Source organism: Mixophyes fleayi, chromosome 1, assembly GCF_038048845.1.
Source record: "Mixophyes fleayi isolate aMixFle1 chromosome 1, aMixFle1.hap1, whole genome shotgun sequence".
Lineage (NCBI taxonomy): Eukaryota > Metazoa > Chordata > Amphibia > Anura > Limnodynastidae > Mixophyes > Mixophyes fleayi.
This window is the reverse complement of record NC_134402.1, coordinates 318,963,817-318,976,355: the sequence shown is the minus strand read 5'-3', so window position 1 is coordinate 318,976,355 and position 12,539 is coordinate 318,963,817. Positions and strand designations below refer to the sequence as shown.

The following is a 12,539-nucleotide window of genomic DNA, read 5'->3' as shown; positions in this document are numbered from 1 at the left end:
TACTAGCCAACAGAAAGCTTAAAAGCAGCATGTGATGCTTACATATGTAGTGCAAGCATTGCATGGCAGTCCACATCCTGAATATGGGTTACAGAGAACTTGAGAAGTGTTCCAGGTGGACAACTTCAATAAAAGGTAATAGAGAGTTACATTTGTTTAGCTTGGGAGGGAATAGTATCAGAATTAAAAATAGGATTAAAAACACCTCTTACACTAGAGATTTTATAGTTAGTACAGGACATTACAGGGTTGGTTGACTATAAAAATATATACTAACAAAGTACATGAAAAATGGATACACCAGTAAATTCAACAACATGTTTATTAATATGCTATTAGCCATCCATTTGCAATTAATCTATCCTGTGTGTTAAATACAATAAACTTTAATCCTGAACTGTTGTAAGGGGGGGTGATGTTCAATTCTTCCAGCAGGACAGCTTCCAGTTTTTTGCTGGGGAAAATAATCTCCATGCTCCTTACTAAAACTCACAATGGGTCATTTATATTGAAATCTGGCTATTGTACTTGCCATGGGAGATAGTATTCAAGTTCCTCAAACTTAGTGAACACATGACTGTGTATAGTAAACTTGTCCTGAAAAGTACACATCTTGCTGGAAACAATGTAAATGCCATTGGATGCACCTATTAAGCTACAATGTAAGTCACTGGCTGTAAATTGAGTAGGCTGATAATGAGAGCTATGGAATAACAGAATATTGCTGCCCATACCATCACTGATCCCTCTCCACGTGTCATGTCCACCTGGCAGAGGCTGATATATTCGTACAATTACCCACTTGTAGAAATATTATATATATATATATATATATATATATATATATATATATATATATATATATATATATATATAACATTGTTTGTGACAGGCAGACAGCCCCTTGTTAATAAAAATAAAGAAATTAAAAAAGAAAAAAATATTTTTTTTCCCCTCAGCTCCTGGTCATCAGGTATGAAGATACTTTTGTTGAAAATCAGTGTTTTGTTTTTAAACCAATCCTCATGACCTTTATTACAGCTCTCCTTCAACAGCTATTTCACAGGTCTGAACAACAGCATCGTCAATGTACTGCTTATCTTTACTAGCTTTATCATTGCATACTCAATGTGATAATACACAACATTACAGTACTACAATGTGCTGTTATGCCGCACATGAGGTTTAGACAGCTGCGGAGCACGATAAAGAGGCATCTAAATCAGCCATATTGTTGTTTGACAACAGAGGAAAGCACAGAAGATATGGGTCTCCTCTGCCCCAGGATACAGACCACAACCAGCACTGACTAGGACAGATAGGGAAGGATGGAGGCACAGTACATTCTACAACAAAAGTTGTAAATGAAGGGGGGGGGGCATGTTTAATGGCTTTAGCCCTTTACATGCATTTTGAGTGTTCCTCCACAACAGTCAATGAATACAAAACACTTATGCTGCAGGCACAAGGCCATTTTTGTATTCCTCTCCCCACCAGATCATTTTTGACAGGTGAACAGAGTATAGATGGATACCCACAGAAGTCACAGATCTTTGTAGATATGCCAGTACAGTGTGCAAGAGATCACAGTTGAAGTTGATGCAATCTGTTAGTGATGAGTGATCCATTAAATCAGTGAGTAAGAAGCAGCTAGCACTGTTCCAGCAAGTCCGAAGATTAGAGGATAATGTGAATTTGCATAGCAGTGTACTTTACTAAGCTGGATCACGTGTTTGACATTTTAATGCTATTTTATGGGATTCTAGGCTCACAGTTAAGGTCTTGATGTGCTAAATAAGAACAGGTGTCAAAATCAATCTTCGTTGTTAAGCTTTTCAGATTACAAAAAAGAAAGGTGTAACCTGCAATAGAATATGCAAATAGAGTTTTGGCTGTAGTTTATACACGGCACCCCTGCAATTATCCTTCAGCCTTTATTGTAGATACTATGAAAAAAAATTACCCTCTTGGTCCCCCTTACCTGAATTAAGTGGTTCTCTCCCAGAGGTTCTTTGCCTCATGCATCAGATCCTCCGCTGTGGGCACCCAGGAGATCCTTAACCTCTCGACACAAAACCAGCATGAATGCTAACCACCCACATGATGGATATGGCTTACAGAAGTCAACTGGATGTCCATATTTACATTTTCAAAGGAACTTTGATTTTACTTATAATGTAGGTGAATTTACCTCACTCAAAGTTTTAAATACATAGCCAATTACATTCATCAATTGTCCAATGACACGTAAAAGATACAGATCACTAGAAAACAACTTACAATAAGACTGATCATTTTCTATTGTTTATCAACAATACACTACATGACCAAAAGTATGCAGACACCCTTCTAATTAATGTTTGCTCATTTCAGTCACATAGCTATATGCTTCATTCCATGCACCCTTCAGAAAGCTCAGTCAAACATTAGCAGTAGAATGGGTAATAAGGAAGTGCTCAGTGACTTTCAGAGTAGCACTGTCATATGATGCAAAGCATTATACTACTACTACTTTTAAGCTAGTAAAATACATGTAAACAGATCTTAAATTGGAAATCACAGTTTCTGGTGTCACCATAGCAACTCGTGTTCCAAAATCTGTAACATGAACGGAATGCTAGCAAAACCACATTTTCTATTTTTTGCATTTTCCAAGGGAGACGCATATAATGAGCTCCAAACCCTAGCAATAAAGGTATGTCAAACTTAAATGTATTACAAGCAAGTATGTGGCCAAGTATTTAGCAATTTTTTTTCTTTCTGGTCAATAGGATCCAGTTAAATGAAAAACAAAGATTTTTTTTATTTGTGCAAGTTAATGCATTGAAATGTTGAAGCGAGAACAAAGTTTAAATTTATTTTCCCTCATAAAGAGGGGAAATATATTAAACACCTGAAAAATACAAGGTTTTACAGGTTACCAGTGCCTAATTTTTCTATATGCCAGGATGTGCAGGGGATAGAAATTCCATTATGCTATTGTTTTACCCTCACAGACCCCAGACAAGGTGGTAAAGATGACATAATATTTTTAATGACATCTGGAAAATTCGGCAGTTTAAGTGTACTTTTACAGTGGAAGAAAAAAATATGCACTATAGATACAACATTTATGCTGTGTATATATATATATATATATATATATATATATATATATATATATATATATATATATATATATATATTTAATAGCGTTTTTGCACTACTTCCTTTCATCTTTAATATGTTTAGAACTTCAGCAGTCTAACAAGACACATACAAACATCTTGCATCTTGTTATTTGACTAGCACAAAGTGCAGTCATAATATGCCAGCTTTTACATACACAACCTTCAACAAAGTTCTAATCACCTACTTTTATGGAAGCTGCAAAATTTACCTTCTATATAGGCTTGTGGACAAGATCTCCTTAACAAAAAGTAATTGTATAAAATGTATCAGTTGAAGTGTCAAAATAAACTATAGCATTGATAAAGACTGGGGATGGCAATGGCAAGTTTTTCAATAAATGTACCAAACCGCAATTCTGACCATTTCTTTTTTTGCTTCCAAGACAGTCTAGAAGAATATCTTGCATTTAAATCAGACATAGCCAAAAATGTTGATTATGGGGTCCTGCACACTACTGCTACTCTTGTTTGTTTCTGCTTCTTTTCTGTGCACTATAGAGAGCAGGAGGGAATAAAGTATGCCTGGATCTCTCTGCGTCTGCATATAAACAGCCAAGTACATTCATCACTGTTAGATATTGGTTTATATAGGTGTGTATAGTCGTTAGTCATGTATTTTATCTTTTTAATATATGTATTAGCTGCATATTTAAATATTTGTACTATATCAATTTGTTGCCATGTTTCCTTAATAAAGCTGTGGCTGGTTTACCCAATATTCTGCTAAGTGTATTATTTTTTTTTTTAAAGTCTAAGCGTGTTGACGTGCCTCAAGTGGCACCAAAATAAAGATAGGCATACCACCATAGAGTGATCAAACAAACAGTAGATTCCTTGTCAGTAAAGTTTGACACACCCCCAATTTAAACACACAGGTATAACAAACAAGTTACCAACACGGGTTATGGTAAAACTGGATCAGGTATAGGAATTACAGAGATGCTTGTAGATACAATAACTGCGGTAGCTGCCTGTGAAAAAAATGACATTTGTAACTAGATGTCCCTATTGAGCAACCTTTCAGTGACCATTATATTATTAAATTACATGACAGGAATATCCTACGTACTAGAGACAAGCATAAGCAATACCGAGATCCTACAGATTATGGTGCTTGTTTAATTTATCCACAAACATTTAATGAAATGTAGACCAATGCGTGCCAAAACGGTGTGAAAAAAGCACATTGTGGTCTAAATGAGACAGTTTGTTAGACCAATGCAAACTTACAGTAAATATATATCCCGGTTTTTTCTCATGTAGACTATTTTTTCTATTTCGAATTTGGTTATGAAGCTCTATAACCATCTGTCCCTTAATGAAGACAGATTAAAAATGTATAACTAACCATTCTATTCAGGCTGACAACTTTGGAAGTTGAGAGCCAAATACAAAAACCTAAATTACTCAGTTTGCTGAATGTGAAAGAATGCAAAGTTAGAGATATTATTAGTGCAAAATAAAAGCAGACCTGACAAATTACTTTACTCCTAGAAGACCATATAAACATATCTCCAGTTTTATCATTCCTTCAAAACCTTTAGTAACATATAATTACCCCAATGCAGCCTTAATCATGGCCATTAGTATGCGAGACAGCACAATCATATATAAAACTGATTTGGCTGTGTTTTACCTCTGACACACACACACATTATAGCGAGACAGAAGGGTCCTGGCAACATGTTGGCTCTTCCTGAATCTGCCGAACAATTACTATGCAGCAAAAGACAGCATCAAGGTCAGAGCTAGAACCAATGTAGAAGATGAGAACGGCTAATGACATATTAATAAAACATAGGTTTGAAAATGGTTACTGGATGGAAATAATGATTTAGGCTGAAATGCTGCATTGAATTTCTGAAATATTTGGGTGGATTTAAAATCTACACAATCCTTAGAAATTGCTGCATATCTACTTACATGTCTAAACATATTCTAAATAGTTACATATCGGAGAGATGTAAAATCCTATATGGAGTTCTGTCTAAACTGTATTGCATTGAATCCATAGAGCTACAAACCAGAATCTTTGTCAACAAAATTGTTACAAAGTTTCTTACCACTAAAGGGTCACACTGTTGTTGCTACAAAAATCATTGACAGGCAGAGCTTTTAAATATATCACAACAAAGCAAATTTTAGGCAAAACATCTGCTAATATTTTACCTTGACAACACCTGACAACAAGACATTATAAAAGCAACTGTTGTGTTTTTCAAAGACAGAAGCTAAATCTGACCATGAACTAATGTACACAAGACATTAAAAAAAAAAAATTGCATTTTCAACACTGCAGAGAAACAATCTGCAGATCAGTGCCAGGGTGCACATAAATACTCTGCATTCCTAAACGTACAAGGAATCAAAAGCTCCCTTTGTAGTTATTTACTCCTTCACTGCCATACTGGCACAATTATGCATAAATCACTAAAAGGTCCAAATGCCCTTTGATTTGCATTATAGTTCAAAATGTCCACATATTAAACATTATTTTAACTGAACGCTGAGTATCTTAATTATCTTGATCTTACTGACAACTGGTAATTTCTCCAGCTTTAAAACTTAGTTCCTACTAATGGCAGTTAAAAAGACTGATGACGTCTGAATATTCGGCATGATGAAACTATATACAAAACGGAGCTAGAAGGTTTTTTGAACCCTTTGGCAGTTTGAGTTTCTGCATAAATATGTTCATATTTCAGTCATAAAAACAGATAAAGAACCCAATAAATCAAATAACACGCAAACATCTTACAACACTTATTAATTGATCTAACTAATCCAACATTAAATTTGTCAGAAAAAAAAAAAGTATGAATCTCTAGGATTAACAATGAAGTTAAAGAGATAATTAGAGTCAGGAGTGTCAAACAATGGCATGACAATCCGGTGCGTATATGGGAGACCATGCCCTATTTAAAAAACAAAGACAATCCTAAACCTTCGCTACCAAAGACTGGTCTTCACCACACAGATTTGTGAACGCATGCCATGCCTCCATCAAGAGAGATTTCTGAGGACCTCAGGAAGAGAGTTGTCATTGCTCATCAGGCTGGAAAAGGTTATAAAACTATTTCTAAAGACCTTGGCTTCACCAATCCACTGTCAGGCTCAATATACAAATGGAGAAAATTCAACTCCATTGTTACTCTCCCCAAAAGTGATCAACTAACAAAAATCAAACCCAAAACAATGCATTAAATATTAGAGATGATCACAAAAATCACCAGGGTAATGTCAAAACATGTACAGGACTCATATTGGGCTAGCGACAGTATTCAAGAATCCACCATCAGACAAACACTTAAAGAATAGTGTCCATGGGAGGATAGTAAGGAGGAAGCCTTTACTCTCCAAGAAAAATATTGTTGCCCATTTAACGTTTGTTAAATACTTCCTGGATGAGCCAGAATACTACTAGGAAGAATGTACTGATGATGGAGGAGTCAAAATAGAACTTTTTGGCTTAAATGACAAAACCAAACACTACATTCCATCAATAAAACAAAACCAAACACCTCATCCCAACAGTGAAACTCGGTGATGGAAGGATCAGGGTTTACAGGAGTTTTGCTACCACTGGACCACTACATCTAATTAATGGAACTATGGATTCTAGATTGTACAAGAGAATGTCAGGGTATCTGTCCGTGAACAAATGTTCAACATAAGCTTTGGAGTAAGACATTGACCCTAAACACACGTCCGCCTGGAAAGAAAAAAAAAAGTAAAATGGATTAAGCAGAAGAATTTTTGTATTTTGGAATGAGCCATATCTTAAATCCAATCAAAAAATTGTGGAAGAAACCTGATTACAGGGGTTCATGCCATTCAACATTCATGAGTTAGAGCAGCTCTTTAACTAGGTCAAAATTCATCAAAGCCAATGTGCTGAACTGACCAAGAATTACCGTAAATATTTAAACTTATTGCTGCTTGGGTGTGGGGCGAGAATTTTCATATTTTTTTCTAACAAAAATGTAATATTAGATTATTTTGATCAATAAATTAATGAAAAAGTATATCCTTGTGTGTTATTTTAATTATTGAGCTTGATATATTTAAGATTTATGCAGAAAGTCCGAAAATTCTAAAGGATTCTCTAGCAGCACTGTATACCATTAAACTTTGTTGTAGTTAAAGCTGCACTACCTCATAGGAAAAGGTTTTTCCTAAAGAGGCCCGATTTGCAACCCCTAGTTCTGTTACATTCAGCTGTTTTCCCAAGGGTTCTGTAATACAGAACAGGCAAATTATGTTTACCACCTCTAAATGGCAAGGAAGGGGGACAGGGGAGTTGAGTGGAAGATAATCACAGCTTGTGATTGGTCCTTCAGCACTCCACCCCTTCCCTTCCCCTGAGAGAGAACTAGAACCACTGGAAGAGATTGGCTCTAGCTAGAGAGGTGGCACCATAGAATTTTTTTGCCCTAGGTGATAGTGCAGCAGCATCTTTATAAATGTTTGCTCTCAGTTATGACTGTATACACTTTTAGACATACATAAGACAAAAGATGATTAATTGCTTGGAATGTGCAAGACATAAAAAGTGTCCTGAATAAAATTGGACTAAAGGTGAACTAAAATTCGGTTTCCCCTGACAAACCACATCAGTAAGTTAATTTGCATGTGACAAAATGGACCCTAAATTGTGTGCATGAAATAAGGAATTTAGAATTTAAGCTCCAATGGGGCAAGGGACCAATGTGTATGACTACATATTAACTCAGGGCCGTAACTAGGGCTGTGCAACAGGGGCGACCGCCCAGGGCGCAGTGCTGAAGGGGGGGGGCGCAATTTAGGAATATTTTAGGTTCATTTGGTTATAATTGAGGACTAGGGGGCGGCATTTATCTTTCTCATCCCAGGCGCTAGAATTCTAAATTACGACTCTGTATTAACTGTACAGCACTGAGCAATATTTGGCACTACATAAACATTAACAATAAAAATCTAACATATGTACCAGTGTTTGAGCTGGTAGCCTAACACAAAATAGGTTCATTCCAGTGGGCAGATGGCAAACGCACTTTAATGAAGCATGCAATTTGTAATGTTCAAAAATAAATGGAAGGCTTTCTGATCGTCAAGCCTGAAGAACAGCAGAACTTATCCAAGCACATAAATAAAATTACATATTGGTTGTACTTTCTCCTGTCAACACATGTCCATAATAAAGTCCAAAAAGCATCGGGGACATAGGGGAAACCATCTGCATACTTTACACAGAGGGATATTCATTTACACGCAATTTGACAGAAGTCTCCGCTCATTTTTCCTCACGAAAAATAAGTAGACATTCCTATCATAATTGCTGGCAAAATGCACAGCTCAACGTCAGTGCACCACATTGTAAGCAATTGAACCTCCCCCTTACCACAATATATATTTGTCTTTGAATAAAGGAAAATACATTTTGACAGAGGATAAATAAAATACCAGGCGTGCTTGATTGATGCAGACAAAGTAGCTTGCTGTCTGCTATAAAATCAAAATGAGTCAAGATGATCTCATATCAGCACGCAGAAAAAAAAATGATCACAACAAGATAATTATGTATGCCTCCCCTAAGTCCTCTTGTTCTCACACCTAGGATACTAAGCAATGAGAATTACATATGTCACCGATATGCTTACGAACAATTATAAGCACCATTTAGCAGTAGATCTAAATATGGAGAAATTGCAACATAAAATGACAGAAGCTGCTTGCAATGAAGCTTCAATTATTGAAAAGCAGATTCTAAAGACATCTGCTAAGCATAAACTTTTTTTTTTACCCCATTTGACAGATTTCATCCAGCTGAGCCAAAAATTCCACTTTGTGCGCTCTGGACCAAATTTGGTGCTCTAATTAACAAGTTTTTTTGTATTCTCAATAGACTGTTATAACCTGGATGTGGATAAGAGTATAAAACGTATCTGAACATATTAGTTGCTAAAACCTTAAGAAACACATTTTACCACTTAAAAGTCACAAGACCAGGAAAAATAAATATGACAAAGAAGCCTATCAAACACATCATGGTAGAGTTTTTAGTACATAATATCCAAGTAAATAGTCTTTACTGATTACTACAGTAGCCCACAAAAGAGAGGGCAACACATACACTTCTTTTATACTGTATTTGAAGTATTCACTCTGGATACAGGTGACTTTTATAGAACAGAAGTACATGTTGCATTTGTGCTTCATCAGCAGTTTAGTCACTTCCTGATGACCAGTCATAGCAGGTAAGAGACAGGACCCCCCAGGCAGTGATACTCAGACATCCTGAACAAGGCTGCCTCTCCAAATATTGTTCCATGTCTATTACCAGCTCATAGAAGAAAGCACAAGAACACGCTTGCATTGCAACAATTATTGTCTTCTGATCTCTTTAAACATAAAACAGGGTGATAAAATGTGAATATCAGAGTGTTTGCAAAACCAGCATGGACTATATGAAGTCTACTGTGCCCGCTACGCTGGAGCAGCATCTTAGTCCTGGAAAGCATATGACTAGATCAGGGCAAACAAAGACCGAAGAAAGGATAGACTCAGCACATGACCTGAGGGTGAGCGAGGTGCGGGGACTACAGGAGACAACCAGCATAGCGGAGAGCGAGAGAGAGCCCATCAGAGACGGGAGCCATGTATTAAATGGTCCTAGTGACTATAATAAAGGGAAATTAGAGTCAACACTCACCAGCTTGCGCAAAGACCCCTCATCCATGGCGGAGAAGCGCTTCTCGGACATGTCTGTGTCAGTTTCAGGGATCAGCCTCACTCTCTACCGCTGTAACCGCGCTCCGCGTACATCTGAGTGATCTCTCTGGCTCATCGCAACTTCAAATCACTACGTTTCCGGTCGTGTCTCCGCTGACGTCAACGCCCCGTAATGATCAGCCAATCACACTGCGCGAGTCAGAGGTGTGCAACGCCCAGCTGTCTCAGGAGTGGACGGATCGAATCTGGAATCACCGCCCCTCTCCCAGGCATGTCTGTGGAGTTGTAGTGTTGGAATGGGAAGGTGCAGTATGTACAGGTAAAAACATCTATTTCAAATTAGAACTGCTACTTGCAACGGTCTACGCTGCAAATCAATGTGTCATTTGTTAGTGTGACTACTGGGGCAAAGAGTAATAACGTTTACGTCATTTTGAAAGAAAACCTTGAATTACTTCACTGTCTTATTGTGGTTTTGCAAATAAACAAGCACTACAGTATTTGCCTGTTACAGGAATTTAACATGTATAGCAATGTCTTCCTTTCTGCAATTTATTGCCAGTCCCTCATTTTTGATCGGTGGTAATCGTTAAAACGATTGCCACAGATCCGACAGCGACAAGCCCGACAAATAAAATCAGAATTTATAAAAAAATTATTGCAAAATAAATAGACTTACCTGAAACCCGACGCTGCAGATCTCCAAGGGAACCAGCATGCTGACAGCAAGTTATTCCAAATAGTCAGGTCTTCGCAGAGTTGGATTAAGGCTTTGGGGGGCCCTAAGATCTAAAATTAATGCAGTGGTTCCCAAACTTTTGCAGTTTGCGGCACCCATATAGAGTCTCCATAATTTTTTCAAGGCACCCCTCTAAAATTATTACCGAGCAGTCCCGTTTTTTATAATTAGTTGGGTCAAAATAACGTAATAAGTATTTAGGTCAGGACGGACATACTTATTAAGTTGTTGGCAAAAATAATACACATAAATCCAAGGGAAAATAATATTTTTATATATTTTTTTCTATTATATTTCTGTCAAAGAATAATTTACAGCTAACTCACTCTGTGCCCCTGCATCATCTCCACACACTCTGTGCCCCTGCATCATCTCCACACACTCTGTGCCCCTGCATCATCTCCACGCACACTGTGCCCCTGCATCATCTCCACGCACACTGTGCCCCTGCATCATCTCCACGCACACTGTGCCCCTGCATCATCTCCACGCACTCTGTGCCCCTGCATCATCTCCACGCACTCTGTGCCCCTGCATCATCTCCACGCACTCTGTGCCCCTGCATCATCTCCACGCACTCTGTGCCCCTGCATCATCTCCACACACTCTGTGCCCCTGCATCATCTCCACACACTCTGTGCCCCTCTGCATCCACACACTCTGTGCCCCTCTGCATCCACACACTCTGTGCCCCTCTGCGTCATCTCCACACACTCTGTGCCCCTCTGCGTCATCTCCACACACTCTGTGCCCCTCTGCGTCATCTCCACACACTCTGTGCCCCTCTGCGTCATCTCCACACACTCTGTGCCCGTGCATCATCTCCACACACTCTGTGCCCCTCTGCATCCACACACTCTGTGCCCCTCTGTATAAAACGCATGTAAAATAACGACATTGGGTATAAGGCTATAAGCCGGCGGTTCCCAAACTGTCTCAGGGGTGCCGCGGGCCAGCCATAAAAAAAACAAACAGAAACACTTACCAATCCGCGCGGCGTCGGGACCCAGCATCCTCCTCTCTCACGCAGCTGTCATATCAGTGACAGCCGCTGCGTGAGAGAGGAGGATGCTGGGTCCCGGCGCCGCGTTGATTGGTAAGTGTTTCTGTTGGTTTTTTTTATGGCTGGCGCGCGGCAGGGGGGCAAAGTGAGAGAGGGCAGAGGAGAGGGACAGTGGAGGCAAGTGACAGCGTGACAGGAGAGGGACAGAGGAGGCAAAGTGACAGCGTGACAGGAGAGGGACAGAGGAGGCAAAGTGACAGCGTGACAGGAGAGGGACAGAGGAGGCAAAGTGACAGCGTGACAGGAGAGGGACAGAGGAGAGTGACAGTAGAAGGACAGAGGAGAGTGACAGCGTGACAGGAGGGGGACAGAGGAGAGTGACAGCGTGACAGGAGAGGGACAGAGGAGGCAAAGTGACAGGAGAGGGACAGAGGAGGCAAAGTGACAGCGTGACAGGAGGGGGACAGAGGAGAGGGACAGCGTGACAGGAGGGGGATAGAGGAGAGTGACAGGAGAGGGACAGAGGAGAGTGACATCGTGACAGGAGGGGGACAGAGGAGAGGGACAGCATGACAGGAGGGGGACAGAGGAGGCAAAGTGACAGCGTGACAGGAGAGGGACAGAGGAGAGTGACAGGAGAGGGACAGAGGAGAGTGACAGCGTGACAGGAGGGGGACTGAGGAGAGTGACAGGAGAGGGACAGGGGAGGCAAAGTGACAGGAGAGGGACAGAGGAGGCAAAGTGACAGCGTGACAGGAGGGGGACAGAGGAGAGGGACAGAGTGACAGGAGGGGGCAGAGGGACAGCGTGACAGGAGGGGGACAGCGTGGCAGAGGAGCTGGGACAGCGTGAGAGAGGGCAGAGGAGGGGGACAGCGTGAGAGAGGGCAGAGGAGGGGGACAGCGTGAGAGGGCAG

At 39.8% G+C, this 12,539-nt stretch overlaps 1 protein-coding gene across 2 annotated transcripts in view; it reads right to left on the bottom strand.

Annotated features, from left to right (window-relative positions):
- The window catches only part of SMTN (smoothelin), a 74,413-nt gene extending 64,411 nt beyond the window's left edge, over positions 1 to 10,002 (bottom strand). For both annotated transcript variants that reach the window (XM_075212958.1, XM_075212967.1), the window contains exon 1: positions 9,862 to 10,002. In XM_075212958.1, coding sequence (XP_075069059.1) covers positions 9,862 to 9,912 — 51 coding nt within the window. In that variant the 5' untranslated portion in view covers positions 9,913 to 10,002. The remainder of the gene's footprint in view (positions 1 to 9,861) is intronic.
- Between the last annotated feature and the right edge of the window lie 2,537 nt (positions 10,003 to 12,539).